At 30.1% G+C, this 21580-nt stretch overlaps 2 protein-coding genes across 4 annotated transcripts; one reads left to right on the top strand and one right to left on the bottom strand.

The window, feature by feature from the left end:
- The first annotated feature begins 16429 nt into the window (after window positions 1–16429).
- On the top strand, window positions 16430–18144 carry LOC149513356 (small ribosomal subunit protein uS12-like). 3 transcript variants are annotated; one of them, XM_089748401.1, is made up of 4 exons: window positions 16430–16599; window positions 17218–17373; window positions 17502–17632; window positions 17868–18006. In XM_089748401.1, the coding sequence occupies exons 1-4, from the start codon at window positions 16595–16597 to the stop codon at window positions 17870–17872; spliced, it is 297 nt and encodes a 98-aa protein (XP_089604527.1). In that variant the 5' UTR covers window positions 16430–16594; the 3' UTR covers window positions 17873–18006. The 3 variants fall into 3 exon arrangements, with proteins under 3 accessions (XP_089604527.1, XP_089604525.1, XP_089604526.1); XM_089748399.1 differs by having other exon boundaries at window positions 16433–16599; window positions 17502–17628; window positions 17868–18144; XM_089748400.1 differs by having other exon boundaries at window positions 16434–16599; window positions 17502–17650; window positions 17868–18144.
- Window positions 18145–18769: 625 nt separating this feature from the next.
- LOC149513357 (F-box/kelch-repeat protein At3g06240-like) lies at window positions 18770–20292 on the bottom strand. The gene is made up of 2 exons (XM_089748398.1): window positions 20148–20292; window positions 18770–20037 (listed from the first exon to the last, which is right to left on the bottom strand). Exon 2 carries the CDS (start codon window positions 19983–19985, stop codon window positions 18888–18890), a length of 1098 nt encoding a protein of 365 aa, XP_089604524.1. The 5' UTR covers window positions 19986–20037; window positions 20148–20292; the 3' UTR covers window positions 18770–18887.
- Window positions 20293–21580: the final 1288 nt, after the last annotated feature.

Genomic DNA, 21580 nt, shown 5'->3' on the forward strand with positions numbered 1-21580 from the left:
AAAAAAAAAAGAGCCATAGTCCATCCCCAAGGTAGGGGAACCTAAAGCCACAAAGCCAAAATACAAAAAAAAGAAAAAAAGAAAGAGGAAAAGCTTTATGGTTGAAAAGGTTTTTAGCCTAGCTTTCAGAGGAATGGAAGGCTATGAGTAGAAGAAAGGCATACTGAAATTTAAGGGTTTATGGCCAATAAAAAAAATGGCTTTTGAGCTTTGAGGCTATGATTTTGAATGGCAAATCTAAGAAGATCTGGACTGATTTTGAAAAAACAGGGTTAGAAAATAGAAATAGGAAGGTGAGGGCTTTATTTGGGTGAAGTTTGGGCTAATTTCAACACCAATGTATAGTGGCCCACAATAAAAGAAGCGGTGATGATGTCGATTAATTGTCAGGTTTTGTATATTGGCATTAAAGCTTGGTCGGCCTTTTGTTTTGTTTGAGAAAAGTAAAAAAACTTTTTTAGGAAAAGCTATGAAATGAAGTTAATAAAAAAATTTTAAGTTTTATACTAAAGGGAGAAAACAAGAAAATGACATCATTTCAATTAGGGAGATTCGCGTACAACCTAGTTACTCAATCCAGGATTTGTGCGCTTTACCTGCCTTTCCATCAACATTTAATCAGTTAAACTAGACCACCCCTGAACTAGCTAGAACCCTTTAAACTAGTTATTAAATAGGTCTAAACCATTGAAAACCAATCTAAATCGCTCATAGGCCATTAACCAGTATTGACTGGCTGGTTTTGGTAATTTTCTTAATTTTGTTACATTTTTTAAATTTTTTAGGTTATTTAAACTATTTATTGATGCATCTTAATATTTCAAATACCTAGAATAAAAAAAAAAGGGAAATAGGAAAATTAGTGTTAAAAAAATTATTAGTAAATTAAAGAAAATATGTAATAATAATAATAATATGAAATAGTAAAAATTAATAATTAAATGAAAATTTCTAATGACAGGACTCTGGAAAATCCGAGTAGTGATTCTTAAGAATTTTCTAAACAAGAAAAGACTTATAAAAATTACTAAAGTATTAGAATATTTAGAAGCTCTTTTCAATACAAAGATTTTTATTTTTTTCTTTAATTTGAACAATTTTCTTAAAAAGATAAGAAAATACAAATATTTATAAGAGTTTACTTTTTTTAGGAAATAAATTTATTTATAAATAATTATATTATTACATTACTTTAAATATTAATAATTTTTATAAAGTAAACGAAAAATTCTCCGAGTGTGAGATCCTAAAGAAGTTTGAGTAGTGATTATTTAGGAATCTCTAAGTGAGAAAAGTTATCTAAAATGTTGCTAATATACTGGAGCATTTAAAATAATTTTCGATAAAGATTTCTCATTTTTTTAATAAATAGAATAAGAAATGAATTTTTAAAAAATATTATTCAATTTTAAAGTATGAATATCATAATTTACAATATGCTTACTAAATATAAATCTTGAAGATAAATAAGAATCATCAATGATGGATATTTTTAGAATTACGATAGTGATTCTTAAGAGATCTTTAGGTGATAAAATTTCCTTTTAATATGGCCAAAGTATTGGAATATTTTTGGAAAATTTTTAATAGACAAGGTTCTTATTTATTATTCCAACCAAGATAAAAGAAAAAAATAAAAATATGGTTTTTACAATAAAAAATTTTTAGAAAATTAATTTTAAATACCAAGATTAAGACCTTTTTGTCAAAATTAAAGGATAGCACATAATTAATGGTATCGTTTTAAATAGGTGTTGTGAGGGTGCTAATATTTTCTCACATGTAATTGACTCTCGAACCCAAACTATTTTTACAGACCCAAAAATTATCATTTTAGTAAAGTTTTAATTAATTTTATGATTTTATTAAAAAGGTAAATTTTAATAGGTAGTTAATCACACCTAGCCAAAAAAGATTAATGGTGACTCTTTTTTGTTCTTAAATTTGTCTAACAGGCCAAAAAACTATTACGACATCTTAACGACTCCACTGAGGATTTTTTTTTTTTTAGAGAGTTAGGCTAGAAAATTAATTATGTGTTATCCTTAATTTAGATTTAATGATCTTAATTGATATTTAACCTTAATTTTCTTGATTTTGATTTTGATTTTATTTTCTAAAATAGTAATAAAAAATTTACATGCATTTCATTTAAATTATATCATTTGTCCATTATTTATATTTTATGTACATTATTCTTAATAAATTATGGGGTATGTAGGCTAGAAATTACGATGTTATATTCCCTCATTCACACAGCACATATATATCATGCATGAGCTCTATATCTGGGTTCCATCCTTTTAAGGAAGGAGTAAAGTACCTATGTTTTTGTGAGGTGATAACCTCTACAAGGGCAAGTGAAATACTCTCACTTAAATTGAATCATTTCCATTTGTAGCCTATAATAGGTGAAGATCAGGGTGCCCTAATAGTCCTGTGTGGATGTTAGTGAGAAACAATTTGGGAACCTTTAGACATATAAATCCTCACTCAACATATCGTGAACCTTAAAGGATTAGCTTTAGGTAAAGCCTTGCCAACTTTTTTTATAAAAATTACCCCAAATTAGGAACTCCAATACAATATGCTTTTAGGGACAATAATGGTGACATTAAAATTAAAATTTTGAAAAAGAAGAAATAGATAATGAAAGAAAAACATTTTCTTGAAAAAAAAAAAGAAAATTTTCATTTGACATATAGTTCATTCATTTGGTGGTTATCCAAAATTTGCATTGTTAGAAAAGGTTTTAAAATAAAATGAAGGAATCTTTTTTAGCATTATCTAACAAAAAGAAAAACAAACAAACAAAATTTTTCAAAAATAAAGGTTTTCCTTAAATTCTTCGCTTATTGACCAAATAAAAATTAATGAAAGAAAAAAGAAAAATCTTTGAATCCTAGTTATTCTGTGTGATAAAAAATGTGTATTCTTGAATTTTTCCTTTTCTTAAAAAAAAAAAAAAAACTTTAAGTTTGAATGTTGTTTCATCCTTCATATTTTCATATATTTTTATCATGTTTTTTAAAAAATAGAGATAATCAGATAGTATATACACATTATCCCATGCATCCTAATAAATAGTACATGCATAATATTTCAGGCACCTTGATAAGTAGCACGTGTATCTCATCTGATGCACATAATAGTAAGATAATACATGTATTCTATCCCATCCACATTAATAAATAATACATGCATTCCATTTCATGCACATGGATCCTATGCACATTTTAATAGGTAGGGCATGCACTTTATCTCATTACATATTTTAAGGAAGTGTTAATCTCATTAGGCCAACATAACACATACATTGCATTCCATATAAACATATCTCATGCACATCATAGGTCAGTGTTTTTCATATAAGTTGCATGTCATAAATATACATCTCATTACTCATGTAAGTATGTCATTACATTTCATACATGTGGATCCATAAATAGTAAGGTCATATAAAACATGCATTGCATTTCACATGAACATACCTTACGATCCCTATAATAGAACATTACATTCTTTGCATACACATTCATGGTTGATGGAATTATTATTATTCAGTGCCTTGTATAAATAAAAATCCATTGTCTTAGGCATATTTGAATTTTATGACTTTTTTTACATCTTCATCATATTCATAAAAATGCTCAGTGTGTCATGTAAGTTAGAAATTGTTTTTATAGCATTCATTCAATAAGGGTAATAATATAGAATTTTTTATCTAAGTCTCAAAATAAAATATTTGCCTTGGTGGAAATTAGAATGGCAAAAATAGGGGATCAATTGGAAATAAGGATCAGTGCGTTAGAGTTGAATTAAAAACAATTTTGGCTTGAGCTTCGGAAGATGAAATAACAGACTGCTCAATTGATAGAAATGGTTAAAGGTAGTGGTATGGTTAAGGTTGTTGCTTTTCGATGATCATTATTATTTTTGATTCAATCAAACTAAGATCAACTAGCTCCTATTGGTTCTAGCACTTTTCTTGAGAATGCTAGGGCATTGAAAGATTTGAATAGTAACCAAAGTTTGGGCGAGCTCAAAAAAAAAAAAGGTGAATTGGCCACACAAATGACTGAACTCAAAATTCTAATTTTCAAGATGGAGTCACATGGCTTCAAACAACCCTTACCAATTATCTCGAGTCCAAACCCATACCTAAATTTTTCTCATGACTATTTTTGACCTCATTTTCAAGCACTTAAAATTAGGCCCCCAAACTTTATGTAACCTCTGAGAATTCCACACCTGAATTCATGTCCGCCAACTCACATTTCACAACCACTTGTTCAGCACGCTATCCCATTACCATTTTCTTAACCCCATTTTTGACCTAGAGTTTCTCAATTCACTCCAACACCAACTATACCACTAGTTTTCCAACAAAGCAAACCAACCATAGAATAGAACAACTCTCGCACCACTAACACCAAAGGAAAAACCCCTATTGACCCAATACCCGTATCCTAGATAGATTTATATCCACTGCTCTTAAAAAATTATCTCATTGCCCTTGTCCCTATTGAACCCCTCAAACCACGTTATCCCAAATGATACTACCCAAATGCCTAATGTGAATATCATTTTGACTTTATAAGCCATTCTTTGAAAGACTGCATATCTTTGAAATATGGGGTATAGGGACTGATAAAAGCCAGATATTTGGGTTTTAACATTGAAATGAAGCCAGTTGTTTGCTGGAATCCTTTATCAATCCATTCCAAGATATCAAGCAGTGTTGTAAGTAATAGTAAAGTTGGCCAAGATAATGAATAAAAAATAGAAGCCTTAAAGGGTTGTCCTCATCAACAATCATAGTTAACTTCTTTTGAATTTCTTAAGTAAGGCAAAGGGAATAATAAGAATGGGTCTAGCACTTTTTAGCCCTATTCCTCAGATGGTTCGTGATGTGTAAAATTGAAACTTTTAGGAATGAATGAAAACTTTTGAAATTTCTATAAATAGAAATCTATGTTTATGTTTCATTTTTAATAATGGTGTGCCTAAAAGAGCCCATGAAAAGAATATGATGATTTCACTAAACTTTTGAGGCAGAAGAAATATCGTTAAATAAGCCGACCTGAATAAAAGATGGAATTTAAGCTCATTCTTAGCAATAATAATAAAATTTGACTTGCATATCATGCATTTGTTTGAATTCATTATTGTTCATGCCAGTAAAAGATAAGGAATGATGAATGTGAATATACTTTCATCAAACCTTTGAAGCAAAAAGATATTTTTGAAAGTTTTAATAATAGAATTCATGTCATACATTTTTCACTTTTAGTAATTAATAAAAGGCTTAAGGATAATGTGTCCTAGGAAACAAGATCAGTTAAATCTGTGCACTTATAACACTTGAGCCTGTACCAGAATCATGGAAAATAAAAATGCAAGTCGGATGAATATGATGAAAGGGCCTAAAGAGAGATTAGGGAAATAGTTATGGGAATACAATAGAATATGGACTAATAGTTGGCAAAATTAAAATAAATGTTAGCAGGTTTGACAAAAGGAAAAAGAATTATTGGAACACACAGAAAGCTGTTGAAGAACCATTATGTTTGAGACTACCATATGTCACAAGTACATTCAATAACTCATCAACCTTATATTGACACTTCTACTAAGTTGCCTCCAGTTCAGATAAATGTCAATCCCGAGCCTATTCAGTATGACTTCATTGTTGTGCTTACTTTGGATGATCTAAAAGAATGAGAGCAATTGAAAAGGGTATTGGATCCATCAGGAGATGTAGTGATGAAGGATAAATATGACCAGTTGGAATAGAGACTGATGGCAATTAAAGGCCATGATATATATGAGAGTGTTGATGTCAGTAAACTCATTTTAATGTCTGATCTTGTTAATTTATCAAAATTTAAATCTTTAAATTTTAAGAAGTATGATGGAACAAAATGCCTTTCAACACACATCACCATGTACTGTCGAAAGATGATAAGCCACACTCATGATGATAAATTGTTGACCCACTATTTTTAAGATAGTCTCATGGGGTTTGTAACAAACTGGCATGCCCAACTAAACTAAAGTAAGATTTGCTCGTGGAATGATTTGGGTAAGGTCTTTCTAGCATAACACAAGCATGTTGAAGATATGGTGCCAAATAGGTTATCCCTACAAAACATAGAGAAAAAAGCAACCAAAACTTTCAAAAAATATGCATACAAATGGAGAGACATAGTAACCTAAGTACAACCACCTCTATCAGAGAAAAAAATCACTATTCTATTTGTCAATTCTCTAAACACTCCCTATTATGAAAGAATGATTAGGAATATTGCCAAAAACTTTACTAACATGGTGATTGCTTGGGAAATGATAGAAAATGCAATAAAAAATGGTAGGATTATGTTAAAAGATACAACTATAGTTGAAAAGGAAAATAAATTAGAAAAGAAGGAAAGGGATGTGCAAACAATCACACTTGAGGGGGTATCTACCCAAGAACTTCATCTTATGCAATCTTGTTCTTTTTATCAACCCCACTTCCTGGTCATAGGCAATATTTTTCAAAGCCTTTATCTTTGCCAACCAAACAAGCATTTGGGTTTTCCAGCAAATTCCTATCTTCAAATGACCTTTTGTGATCTTGTCCCTACACTTAAGCCTACCACCCAACCAATAAAAAATTAAAAAAGTGACCAAGAGGAACTTCTAATCCTTATTTTTCACCTTTTATTTTTGCCAATAGAAGGCCAATACTTCACTCTTGTGCCTCCAAAAATAATACCAAATCCATCAGCAAAAAGTTATGATTTACTAGCAAGTATGATCATGTGAGGACAATTGGTCACTCAATTGAAAAATGCAAACAACTGAAGAAAAATGTTAAACATTTCGTCAATAGTGGTGTTTTAACTCTAGAACTGATGTAACAACGGAAGTTGATTCTATCTAATTGTGAAATGTGAAGAGTTGAAATGTGGAAGAAGGCTTTGAGTATTGAAAGATCAAGATAGGATGATTTTCTTTTGAACATTTGACCTTTTGTGTATGACATGTGTATGGCATCCTTAAAAAGTTATTTAAATTAATCGTGTTGAACTTTATTTTGGAAGAAATGAATGCTTTCTATTTTCTATAAAATCCTATTTTTATGCAATTATTTGAATAAAAGTCCTATATAATTAATTTTCAAAATCATAAAATGAAAAATGCCAAACAAAAAAAAGGAAAAAAAGATTTATAATTATTTGAGAATAAGTCCTATGTAAGCGGCTTTCAAGAGCATCAAAAATTTTTTGAAAAAATAGGCATTTTCAAAAGGAAATAAACAAATTTAATATGGTGAGAATCTCAAAATAATTGGTGATTACTATTAAAAAATAAACTCATCCAATACCTTCACACCTTTCCTTGATTGCTCCTATGCTTTAATTATTTTGAATAACTTTACTCACTAGTCATAATCCTTTAAGGGGCATGAACTTCAACTTGCCAACCTAGTCATCATTTGATATATTGAGATAATAATATTTTCTTGGGCAATGAACAAAAGAGGCTAATTTTGAAAATTTATTTTGAATTTTGAAAACCAATATACTCTCTCAAATTTGTAATTCATAATTCAATGTGTGTTAAATTTTGCCAATGTGATTGAACCATCCAAATTATTTCAATGATCATAGACACAAAAAATGCCTGAACTTTCTTTCTTAAATAGGTCTTGTTTCACATCTTAAGGCATATTGACTAAAAGAAGCAAAATTTCTTCTTGTCTAAGATAATTTGTTTTATGCTTTAATATATTTTTCGCTCATTTTACCAAAAGTGCCAAACAATTTGGAACCAAATGAGCCTTTTTGAATTGTGCAATCAAATTTAGAACATCTCATACAACTTGATTTTCACTATCATAAAGAATCTTGAGTGAAAAACAAGATAGGGTATCAGTTACGCAAAAATAATTGATGGTTATAACATAAAAATAAATTAAAAAAGAATCTCTTTTATCTTTTTCTTTAAATAATTTACTCTTTTAACTAAGTGATCATATTTGAAATGATGAATGGCCATCTTTCTCTATCCTTCACATAAAGAAAAATTATTCACTTGCTACCTATTTGAGCCTATTAAATTTCTTGTTTTAAAATGAACCCTAGCCAAGAATCATCTTTTATACTGAAAGGTAAAATAAGGATATCTTTAAGAGCCCAACTTCAAGAAAAGAGTTTGATATTGAGAGCATCTAATGTGCACCTTAGAGATGAAAGCCCAAGGTAAAAAATGAATAAGGTTTTAGCTAGAATTCCAAAAACTCAAGAAAGTAGTTTGTTAACGATGAAGTCAAATGTTAAAAAAAAAAAATTGTACTTCATAGATGAGAATTTGGGCCAAAAGGTGAATGAAGTTTCAATTAGAATAAAAAAAAATGGAGCAAAAAAAGAAAGACATGTACCTTGGAGATGAAAATTCAGGGCAAAAAATGAATAAAGTTTTAGTCAAAATCCTGAGTAAAACTTCAAGAAAAAAAATGCTGAAGTTGAAGTTAGATATTTAAAAAAAATAATTAAAAAAAATAAAAAAATAAAAGAAGACATGCTCTTCAAAAATGAGAGCTTAGGGAAAAAAGCAAATAAAGCATCAGTTAGAATCTTAAGTAAAAAGAAGACAAAATTAAAGGAAAAAGAATGCTAAAGCTGAAATCAGTTGTTTTCAAAAGAGTAAGCAAAAAAAGACACATCGCTTTTTATCCAGAGAATGCTCCATAAGATCTTTGGCCTAATTACCTTGAATAACATATTTTGAGCCTATCTATCCATTTTTTCAAAACCCTAAACCTTGGCCTACATTACATACCTTGAAAAATCCATTCTAATAAAATGCAAACACTTGAATTGAAGAGCTATATCCTAGAAAATTTGTATATACCTGTTAGTATTTGGCAAGATTATGCCAAGTTCTTCATTGCTAGAAAATATAACTTTAAGGTGAAACCAAAAATTGATAATTTAGAGCTAAAGCCACTCTTGAGACCCCAAAAAAATTTTAGAGTTCCAAAGTTCTAACCAAAAGAAAAGTCACGATGCAAAACCATTTGAAGGATCAATACCTATTAAAAACCTCATATTTCACCAAAGAATGAAGTAAAAAACTAGCCTTTTTCTCTTCCTAAATCTTTTTCAAAAAATAATGGCTAGTTTTAACACATATTGAAGTATCATATTTTTAATAAAAGAAAAGTGTTTTAGAAAAATGATCTCTTTTCTAAGCCCAAGAGTAATCATTTTAACCATTATCAAACCTTCTTTGAGATATGTCCACTAGTAAAAAGAATTTAATGGTTGATTACCCCTATCCCCAAGCATTCCAAACAATAATCATCAATTTTCAAAAGATTCAAAAAGTCACGAGTTTTCAACTTTGCTCATTGATTACGAAAATACTTTATGTTGGGTAATTTTGTGATCTTTTTTGAAAAGTTCAAAGATTATTTGAGCATTTTGTATAGAATACTGAGATCATTATTGGTGAAAAGCAAACAGTAAAAATTTGAACAAAAATCTTTCAAAAAAATAAAACAAAAGGAGTCTTCGCATTTACATCATTTGTAAAAGAATTTGACCTACATGCTGCAAAAAAAAATCGCATTTGCATCAATTACATGTGCGTCATCAAAAAGACATTTAATCTGTATGTTAAAAAAACAAAAAAAGTCTTCACATTCATGTCATTTGTGTTCACATTTGCATTATGAGAAAAACATTTGATCTACATGCTATAAATTTTTATTTTAAAAAAGACATTCACATTTGTGTCATTCGTATTCATACTAACATTTACATAATGAGAAAGATATTTGACCTGCATGTTGTAAAACAAAAAAAAAAAACATTTGTATTTACATTATCTACATCATAACCAAGGCATTTGCATAATAAGAAAGACATTTGACCAGCATGTTGCAAAAATAAAAAAGACATTCGTATTTGCATTACTTACATTTGCACTTACATATGCATAAGGAGAAAGATATTTTCATTTATATTTACATCATGAAAAAGACATTTGCTTTTGCATCACTTGCATGTGCATCATGAAAAAGACATTTGATTTGTATTCTGTAAACACAAAAAAGATATTTGCTTTTGCATCATAGAAAAAGTATTTGTAGGGATATTTACATGAAAGGAACATTGGCATTTGCTTTGTGAAAAAATTCACCTATATTTGCATCAAGCATTCATATTTTTGCATTCACATAGACATTCGCATTCGTATCATTTTATGGAAATAGACATTTGAATCATAAGTGTGTTTGTTAATTTTGTAAATATTGGAAAAAAAAAGAAAAAAAAATAAAGAAAGAGAAAAAAATAACAAAACAAGGGGCAAAAATAGAAAAGGAAGTCTATCATGAACAAATGAGAAAAAGAAAAAATAGTTTGACAAAAGACCAAAATGTCAAAAAGGTTTAAAGAGTGAAAAGAAAAATGATTTGCAATAAGTAGAGGGTTGTTCAAAAATGAATGAGAAAGATAAGATACGATATAAGATAAGACTTAAGCCCAACTTAGCTAACATCCAAATCAAACTTTAAGCCCAGATTAGCTGACACTTTAAGCCCATATTAACTGACACTTTAACCCATATTAGTTGGCACTTTAAGCTTAGATTAGTTGGCACCTAAGCTTAAATCATCTGGCACTCAAATTAGCTAGCACCCAAATGATATTTAAGCCCAGTTTAGCTAGCATGGATAATATTTAAGCCCAGTTTAGCTAGCACACTAAGACCAGTCTAGCTGGCACCCAGATTAAACTAAACCTAGTCAAGCTAGCACCTAAGTTAATTTGCAAGACCTCTGGATAAAACATTTTAAATTTTTAACATTTTAATGCCTCTGATACGATGAGCATTCAAAGATTTATAAAACCTTTGGGCATAATCTCTAAGATCTCTAGGCAAAATATTTTAAAATTTTAAAGCTTTAACACATCGATACGATGAGCATTCAAAGATTTGTAAGATTTTTGGACATAGTCTTTAAGACCTCTAGGCAAAATATTTTAAATTTTTAAAGTTTTAATGTCTCTGATACAAAGAACAACTTAAAAATTTGTAAGACCTCCGAGCATAATCTATAAGACCTCTAGGTAAAATATTTTAAATTTTCAAAGTTTCAATGCCTCTAATATGAGATTCATTCAAAGATTTGTAAGACCTTCGAGCATAATCTCTAAAACCTTCAAACGTAATCTGTAAGACCTCTAGACAAAATATTTTAAATTTTCAAAGTTTCAATGCCTCTTATATGAAGAGCATTCAAAGATTCGAGATTTGTAAGACCTTTGGGCATAATCTCTAAGACCTCCAAGCATAATCTCTAAGACTTTTAGCTATAATCCATAAGACCTTTAGGCAAAACATTTTAAATTTTCAAAGTTTCAATGCCTATGATATGAAGAACATTCATAGATGTCAAAATTTGTAAAACCTCCAAGCATAATCTATAAGACTTTTAAGTAAAACATTTTAAATTTTCAAAGTTTCAATGCCTCTAATACGAAAAGCATTCAAAGATGTCAAGATTTGTAAAACCACTAGGCATAAACTCTAAGATCTCAAGGCAAAACATTTTAAATTTTCAAAGTTTCAATGCCTTTGATACTAGAAGCATTTATATATGCCAAGATTTGTAAGACTCGCAGGTGTAATCTCTAAGTCCTTCGAGCATAATTTATAAATCTTTCGAGCTAAATTTATTTTAGTTTCAAGATTTGTAAGACCTTCATGCATAATCTCTTGTTTTATTTTCAAAAGTCATTAAGTTTTTATTTTAAAGAGTTTTCAGATTTGTTTTTAAATGGTCAAATTTATTAACAAAATCAATAAAAAAACTTTTGAAAATTTTTGAATCTTTACTCCAAACAAAATTGTTGTCTATATCTTTACCCCATTCCTTATTCTCAATAATAGGCAAAAAGGGACAACTGTAGACACCTAATTTTGTTTTGACCAACTCAAATTTTTTTTTTAATTTGATTTTTATATTTCAATTTGGGTTAACATTATTTGATTTAACTAAATTAAGCTCATTTAGGTTTGTCCTGAATTAATCAGTTTCAAATCAATTTGCATAATTTGAAATTCAACCTAATTTGGATTGATTCAAAATTTGATTATTCAGGCTTAAAAGCCCAAGCTTTAATTTCAAGTTCTAATTAAATTTCAAGCCTAGATTAATTTTTAAAATCTCAATTTTATTTTTATTTCTTTATTTTAAATTAATTAAATTAATTGAAATTGAAAAAAAATAAAGAAAAAAAAAGGAAAACAGACAAATTAAAGTGGCCAGCAGCCACTGTATTAGGAAGCACCACACCACAACCAGCCAAACCCTGTTTTATATATTCATACTGCATTTTCAGACTGCTAAACATTGAATGCCTATGTCTATTATGGTTCAATTCACAAATAAAAAAGAAGGATAAAAACATAAAAAGGGAATTTTCCAGGTCGAGCCCCTTTTCCACCCTCTGAACACCATCAAATTCGCACCCTTGCACACACCACATCGAAGCATTAACCTATTAACCTAAGCACTAGCCCAACCCTTCATTCTTAAAACCCAACAAATTTTGGCATCATTTCCCAACACAAAGAACGGAGACCACAAGCTTTATCAACATTTCAAGCCTTGACTGACTCCCTATATACACCAACTCCAGCTTAAAATGTCACAACCAGAACCCTCTACCCTTACACTCACCTACCCAGTAACTCCAGAAGCCTACCCTTAAGAACCACCCTCTGACCATTACCAACCTTGGCCTATACCCGTCCCATGCATTACTTTTCCAACACCCTTCTAGCACTTATTTCCATCATTCACCCAGGTCATCTCAAGCTTCAATACTAGTTTTATGCCCAATCTTTCTCCAGAGCTCCTTTAGTACCTATCTCGACCAGAGCTCGGTACCTATTCGACCATCCTTATAGTACCCCCACACCTAACAGAGCCCTAGCACCCATTCCACCAACCTAGCAAACACGATCCCCAATGTCGGTACCTCTTCCACTAACCCAATAACTCTGAAGCCCCAAAAGCATGCATTTTCACTAGTGCCATGGATGCATCAGGCCAAACGCTCCTAACACTTAAACAGACCCTACTAGCATAAACCCTTGTGAGCACCACCCAAGTCATCGACCAACACCTAAAAATCCTCTCATCTAGCCTTCATTTGCCACAATGCAGACCCTGGCAATACCAACCAAACTAGCCACACCAACTCCACCCTTTAAGAACTACCTTCTAACCATTACGAACCCTGACTTACACCCTTGCTCATCCTACACACCAAGTTTTAGCACCTGGTTCCCTGCCATAGAAACTAACAGTCTCAACCAATAACTTAGCCCATCCTTGAAGACCAAACCCACTTGCCCTTGCCCATACCCTTGCTAATTCACCTACCAGCCCTAGCCAAACCCATTAAATTGACTATCACAACCATCGTCCACCATAACCATTTGATACTATCCCAAAACACAACCTTTCAATCATACCCAAAGCCTCATTACCACTAGTAAAAACACGTACAAAAAAAAAAACAAATTCCCACTACTAAACTCAATAATCACAAAAAATAGCCATAGTTCATCCCCAAGGTAAGGGAACCCAGCACCACAGAGCCAAAATACCAAAAAAAAAACCACAAAAAATACAAAAAAATAAAGGAAAAGCTTTCGAGTTGAAAAGGTTTTTAGCCTAGTTTTCATAGGAAATAAAGGTTGTAAGTAAAAAAAGGCATACTAAATGTTAGAGGTTTACAGTCAACAAAAGTGATGGCTTTTAAGGTTTAATGCCTGATCTTGAATGGCATATCTAAGAAGATCTTGAAAAACTAGGGTTGAGAAATAGAAAAAAAAAGATGAGGGCTTCATTTGGGTGAAGTTCGGGCTAATTCCAACATCAACGAGTAGTGGTTGGTGATGAAGGAAGCAGCAATAATGGTAGTTAATTGTCAGCTTTTGGATCTTGGTATTGAAGCTTGGCCAGAGTTTTGTTTTGTTTGAAAAGAGTAAAATTTCTTTTTTTTGGGAAAAGCTATGAAATTAAGTAAATAATTTTTTTTTTTTTAGTTTTATGGTAAAGGGAGAAAGCATGAAAATGGCATCATTTCAGCTAGAGGGATTTGCGTGCGACCTAGCTACTCTATCTGGGATTGGCATGTCTAACCCACCTTCCTATCAGCATTTAATCGATTCAACTAAACCACTTTTGAACCAACCAGGACCCTTTGAACCGCTTGTTGAACTGGCCTGAACCATTGAGAATTGGTCTAAACTACTCATAGACCATGAACCAGTGTTGACCAGCCTATTTTTAGTAATTTTCTTAATTTTGTTAAATTTTTTTATTTTTACGTTATTTAAACTGTTTATTGATGCATCTTAATACTTCAAATACCTAGAATTAAATAAAAAAGGATATAGAAAAATTAGTGTTATAAAACTTATTAGTAAATTAAAGAAAATATGTAATAATAATAATATGAAATAGTAAAAATTAATAATTAAATGAAAACTTTTGATAATGAGACTTTGGAAAGTTCAAGTAGTGATTCTTGAGAATTCACGAGATGAGAAAAAATTTCTAAATATTACCAAAGTATTGAAATATTTAGAAACTCTTTTTAATACAAATATTTTTATTTTTTCCTTTAAGTTGAACAATTTTCTTAAAAAGATAAGAAAATACAAATATTTATAAGAGTATACTTTTTTTTAGGAAATAAATTTATTTATAGATAATAATATTATTGCATGACTTCTAAATATTAATAATTTTTATAAAAGTAAACAAAAAAATCCAAATATGAGATCCTAAAAAAGTTTGAGTAGTTATTCTTGTAAAAAAATTTATCTAAAATATTACCAATGTACTTGAGCATTTAGAATAATTTTAGATAAAGAATTCTTATTTTTTTAATAAATAGAATAAGAAATGAATTTATAGAAAATATTATTTGATTTTAAAATATAGATATCATAATTTACAATATGCTTATTAAACATAAATCTTGAAGATAAATATGAACCACTGATGATGAGAATTTTGAAAATTTCGAGTAGTGATTCTTAAAAGATCTTTAGGTAAGAAATTTTCTTTTTAATATGGCTAAAGTACTGGAATGTTTTTTAGAATTTTTCAGTAGGCAATGTTCTTATTTATTTTTCCAACCAAGATAAAAGAAAAAAACAAAAAATAAAAATATGTTTTTTTCAATAAAAAATTTTAAGAAAATTAATTTCAAATACCAAGATTGAGATATTTTTGTCAAAATTAAAGGATAATACATCATTAATTGATACCGTTTTAAACGAGTATTATAGATGTATTAATCATTCTCCACACGTAACCGACTTTTGAATTCAAATTGTTTTTGCATATTAAAAAATTATCTTTTTGGTAAATTTTTAATTAATTTTAAGATTTTATTAAAAATGTAAGTTTTAATAAGTGACCAATCGTACTTAACCAAAAAAAATTGATAGCCACTCTTTTTTGTTTTCAAATTCGTCTAACGGCCCAAAAAACTATTACAATAATTTAAAGATTCATTTTATTCGTTTATAGTTTATTTATTTAAATTTATTTAGTTATGAATTATTTATTGTTCATGAATATATTCATTTATATATATTAATGAACATATACGGTTAATATTTACGAATGAATTTGTTTAACTTAATCGAACCGAATATAAATGAAATGCGAATATTCTATCATTTAAACGAATTGAATTTGAATGAACAGAAAATTTTTGTTACTAAATATGAATTGAGCTTAAACACCTCTAAAAATAAATAAATAAAACCAAAGTTATATATTTATTTGTTTATGTTCAGTTCATTTACAGCTCTATCTTTTTTGTCTATACTCACTTTTTTTTTCAAAATTATTTTTAGGTGAAATTATTTAATTATCCTTTCTCATCTCAATTTTAAATTTTCAAATATGATTTTCGATAAAATTTATAATTTACTAGATATGCATATACAAAAAGTTATATAACTTATCAAATTTTCATATCTAATAAATTTTAAAAAAAGTTACATTTAAAATTTAGAAAAAATATTCAATTGAAAAAAAAATCTAATATAACATGAATTTTTTAAAATAATTGTAAGGTCATTTAAAAATTAATAGACAAAAATTATGCATGTGAATTTTTCATTTATTCTTGATTTCAATGATTTGAGACAGAAACTTTTAAATTTTTGGTTATCCAAATCCTACACTTTTAAAAGTTTTTGAATTTGTAAATTTTGAGATTTTAAAAACTTCACTGTTTATAAATCCAAAAATTAAAATATAAAAAAGGGTGTAAAGAAAAAAACAGAAAAAATAATTAAACAATTTTATTAAAACAAATTTTTGAAAAAAAAGGTTTGAAGAGAAAAAATGAAAATACAAAGAAGCTCTCAAATTAAACTACATGCTAATCAATTGTTAGGGTTAGGATTTACAATTTGCACCAGCCGGCACTTTCTCTCTTCTCAATCTCTTACTTTCATATTTCAGTCTCAGTAAAGTTTTCTCGCACCAGCAAAAATGGGGTTAGTTTTTTTCCTTATATTAATTTTATTTTTCTAAAAAATGTTATTTTTTATTCTTTTCAATTGGATCCTTGCATTTGAAAAATGCTAGCTTGTGAATCATTTCGTGATTGCCCTTGGCTTAGCTTGTGAATCATTTCGTGATTGCCCTTGGCTTTGTTTATTTCAGTAAAGTAGTCGTTAAGATCTAGTTTATATGATTAGATGATTTGTGGATCAATAATTCTTTCTCTTTTCCTTTTGTTTCTGGTGTGTTTGGTTGTTGATAAAGTTGTGGAATTTATGGGTCAAAATGTCTATAATTAACTGTTTGGTTGATGGGAAAATTATGGAAGAAGGTGAGAAATTTATTATCGTAGTTGTTCAGGATTTGTAGATAGAAACTTATGAAACGATGGTTAATGAACTTTTGAACCATTGGGTCGGGTTAGGTTATTTATATTCGTGGACCTTTTGCCTTTTTTGTGATGCATATATATATTGAAGATTGCTGTTGTGCAAAGGAAATTCATTTTTTGTTTATCCAATTTGATTTTTTGGCTTGGTAGATAAGCCTTTATAAGGTGATTTGTGTTGTATTTTGGGGAAATATGCTGACAAAGTGGGAGTTTTGAGCAGGAAGATTCGTGGAATGGGAGCTAGTCGTAAGTTGAGAACCCACCGCAGGAGGCAGATGTGGGCTGACAGGGCATATAAGAAGTCCAATCTGGGAAATGAATGGAAGAAACCATTTGCTAGATCATCACATACCCAAGGCATAGTTCTTGAGAAAATGTTAGAACTAAGCTTGAAAAAATGTTAGAACTAAGTTATGTTTTTGATGATGTTTTAAGGGTATTGATCTAGCAGATCGCGCTTGAATTTGATGCAGAACTTGACAATTTTGTTGCTGGCATTTGCAGTGGCATTGAAGCTAAGAAGCCTAACTCTGCTATCCGAAAATGTGCTTGTGTTCAGCTGATCAAGAAGAGGAAGAAAATTGCTGCTTTTGTACCCAATGATGGTTGCTTAAACTACATTGAGGAGAATGCAAGTTATACACAATTTTCTGGTTTTTGTCATAACTCTTCTGATCTTTGAACCATGTTTTTGTCTTTGGTTAATGTTTATTGAGTAGAATTTCATTGATCCATGTTCATAATTTCTCAGTCTTTGGGATGTTTTGTCTACTGGTATGATTTGTTAGTTAAAGAAAATTGTGAAAAGCTTGCAGTAGATAACAGAGTTTAAGTGTTGCCTAATACCATGCTTGGTTTGATTTGGTGCAGGATGAGGTTTTGATTGCAGGATTTGGACGAAAAGGGCATGCTGTGGGAGATATTCCTGGAGTCAGGTTCAAGGTTGTTAAGGTATGTGGTGTGTCACTTCTAGCTCTTTTCAAAGAGAAGAAGGAGAAGCCAAGGTCTTACGATTACGGGATGAGTTTAGCTTTCATCATGGTTTACCAAATTTTTGTTTTCATCAAAGTGGTAGTGCTTGGGATTTGGAATGAAGGATTTTGTGAACCATTTTTGGTTTATCATCTAAAGTGAAAATTTTGATTAATTGAGTGGTTTACAGCTTTTTAACTTTGATGATATCATGGATGAATGATGCAGGCATGCAAGTATTGAAATGTTGCTTGTAGTTTCCTGCATTTGGCATAGAATACTGGTATGCAATATTCAATTAGTAATTTGTAAAACATTGCATGAATCTCCGCAAATCATTGCTTTATAAAGCTGCGGGTTTCGGCGCAATGGCTTGTGTCTCTTCGGGTGGGTTGACCCTGCAGGATCCGGGTTCAAATTCAGGCTTGTGTTTAAACTCTGCCTTATCCGCTTTTACTATAGAAAAAAAAAGAAAATAAAGAATCACTGCTCTCTAAGGGGTTGGCTGTCTTTCGATGGTACCAGTAATAAAAGGTTTCAGCTGAAAGGATAATCGAAATAGATGAGGTGGATCATTCAGCTATTTTCGGCCATGCATCGACAAGTGGTCAAATTTGTTTTGTTGCTTACATTAGGAATTACATTAGGAACAATCTACTTTCACCACTAGGCCAGGAATCGTTTTTTCTTGTAAAAATCTGTGCGTACAACCCATGATCCAAGAGGTTGTGTATCCCAAGCGCATGTAAAATGAGACAAAGATACACCCTGTTGCAATGAAATAACTGAAAAACCAAATGTGGTTTCAAAAGCAAAGGCTTATAGGTGAGAAAATCTTCTTTTACCAACCAAGAATAAACATGTCCTCAACAACAATTTGAGAAAATTGAGAACATTGTATAAACCAAAACAAAGAACTCACACTCTTTTGATAACAACAAGACTCTCCTCATAACTGTGAACCCGAAGAAGATCTTCTCCACCTTCCTGGACTTTAATACCAAGCTCGCTGAATTCCTCATTCTCAAGATCATAAAGCAATAACTGTCCACGTCCGGATTCTACGAATACCTTACCATTGATCCAAAACCCAAACATCCTTTCAACATCTAAAATAGGTTCAATCTTCAAAAGTTTGGTCCACTGCCCATCCTCATTCAACACCCAAACCTCATTAGTTTTGTCACTTTTATCCCTCATCTCAGTATCCCAAAAAGATATACGATCATGTAATGGAAGCAGCTTCCCACTAGATTTAGGACAAGGTGACTCCATCAATTGAAAAACTTCAGTGCTCAAATAAAATGCAAGGATCTTACTGTCAGAGCCAAACTTGGACATGTTCCAGTAGCAAACACCATTTACACATGCGTTATCGTTGCCGCAGCAAAAAGATAGGTCTTGTAAGAACTGAACATCTTCCTTTTTCAATACTCTCCATGAATCGGTGCTCATCCGGTAAACGGCATAGCGAGGTGGAGGTGGTCGTACAATATCCTCTAACATCAGATAATACGCCATATAAATCACCTTGTAATCATTGGACAAAGGATCTAATCCAAATCCAAGAATATCTGTATTACTATTTCCTTTTAGTGACATGTCCGGATAACAATCAGGGAGAATCCTAAATTCTCTTGTGGCGGGATTCCATAGAGTTATGCGACAATTGACCTCATCACATAAACAAATTAAACCATTATCCACACGTAACTCAAAAACATAGAGATCAGCAATATGTGAGGGCAATTGTTGATGCAAATCATGATAAGAAACAAGGTTTTGATCAACAAACAAACGCATAAGAATATTATCATTGTTGTCATCGTGATAATAAAGAAGAAGACGCTTATTCTTTTTGCTAATGCTAAGATGCTGAGAAACAAAGCTGGGATTTTGAAAGAGATCACACCAAGTTTTTGCCACACACTTGAAACGAAGGATAGACTTGACAGGCAATTTCAAGAGAATCTCAGTCAACATATCCGCAGGCCAATCACCATTGCTCATCGCCATTAATCCAACTCTGATTCTTTCTCTATATCTCAATCTGCCAACAAATCCCAAACTGAAAATTGAGAGAAAACAGTTTGTTAAGTTTAATTGAAAACCACACAAGGTTTTTGACAATCAATAAAGGAATAAAAAACCAAAACGTGGAAACATAGAGAGACTTACAGTCAATTTGATTAAAGCTTGATTAGTAACAAATAAAAATGAAACAAGACTGCTTTTACATGTAATGAAATATTCCCAAAAAGTAAAAGATCTGAGTGGATTTTTCTTTCCAGATTAATAAGAAACTTATTTTGATATTGAGAGAAAAAAATTAAAAAAAAAAAAGGAAGAAAGGTAGCTAGGTATTAATAGAGGGACAATTTTATAAACAAAACCACCGACCTCCGTGTCAGGATTTAATGAACAAAACTATGTGCTTGTGGCCTCAACACTTCAACCAAAAAGACTATAATTGGGTTAAGGAAAGGAAACTTACAAATTGGTGCGGTGGAACGAGAATGATGATTTGTTACCATGTTAAGAGATACTGCTTTTACATTTTGACTCCGAATGTGAACCAATGGCCATTGTGAGTAAAATGCTTTTTCAATATTCAATAAAAAATTTTACTGATAGTCAGTTTAAATGAAACATAAACATAAAAAAAAATTTAGGATTTAAATAATGCTAAGAGTTGTAAACAAAAAATATTATTTGTTAAAAAAATAACAACTTTTAATAATAAAAAAATCATAAATTTTATTTATGCTGATCAATTCTTTCAAAACACAGGTAGTGGGTAATTCAGCAGCCCAGATATATTATTCCAGAATCCAACATGCATATATACAAATGTGTGGCCCAGTAGAATCGCCCACAATTCTTTGATGAGGTTGTGCACTTATCAGAAAATGTGATAGTTTTCAAGTAAATCGCTGGACATTACAATCTCCAAAATGTAGGGGTACTTTTACGGTAAGGTTAAAGTTTTTTATTTTATTATAAAGTTATTGAATAATAATTATTAGATATAAAAAATTAATATAAATTATTAAAATTTTTAATTATGAAAATAACTAATTATCTGTTAATTTATTAATTTAATTTTAATTAATTATATAAAATATTATTTATTAAATAAAATAAAAAATTTTAACAGAGAAATATAATTTATTTAAAATTCCTAAAAAAATAAGATAATATAATATTTAAAAAAATTTAATTGAAATTTGATTAATGTAAAAATATAAGAATTATTGTACAATTGGTGTCGTTTAAGATAAATGTGTTAGAAGTGTCATAAAACCTTAAAAAAAAGTTATAAAAATTCTAAATCTAATGAAAGTATGAACAAACGTAAATTGATATTATTGTAACATAAATAATTAAGTTGATAACATAAAAAAGTTATTACCTTAAACCCAAATAATAATTCTAAACTAATAAATAAATGTTAATGTAAAAAGATAAAAATAATTGTAAAATTTGTGTCATTTAATGTAAAATAAGCTAGAAATATTGTAACATTATAATAAAGAATTGTGATAATTATAAACGTAATAAAAAGTAACAAGTATAAAAGGAGCTTATTGTAACAAAAATAATTGAATTGA

Source organism: Durio zibethinus, chromosome 19, assembly GCF_047325235.1.
Source record: "Durio zibethinus cultivar Kanyao isolate XHJ-2024 chromosome 19, ASM4732523v1, whole genome shotgun sequence".
Classification (NCBI taxonomy): domain Eukaryota; kingdom Viridiplantae; phylum Streptophyta; class Magnoliopsida; order Malvales; family Malvaceae; genus Durio; species Durio zibethinus.

Coding starts and splice junctions, on each gene's coding strand:
- LOC149513356 (XM_089748399.1), top strand. Junction 17,374..17,501: donor GGCATAGTTCTTGAGAAAAT/GTTAGAACTAAG, acceptor TGGCATTTGCAG/TGGCATTGAAGCTAAGAAGC. Junction 17,629..17,867: donor TAAACTACATTGAGGAGAAT/GCAAGTTATACA, acceptor GATTTGGTGCAG/GATGAGGTTTTGATTGCAGG.
- LOC149513357 (XM_089748398.1), bottom strand. CDS start 19,985: ATGGCGATGAGCAATGGTGATTGGCCTGCGGATATGTTGACTGAGATT.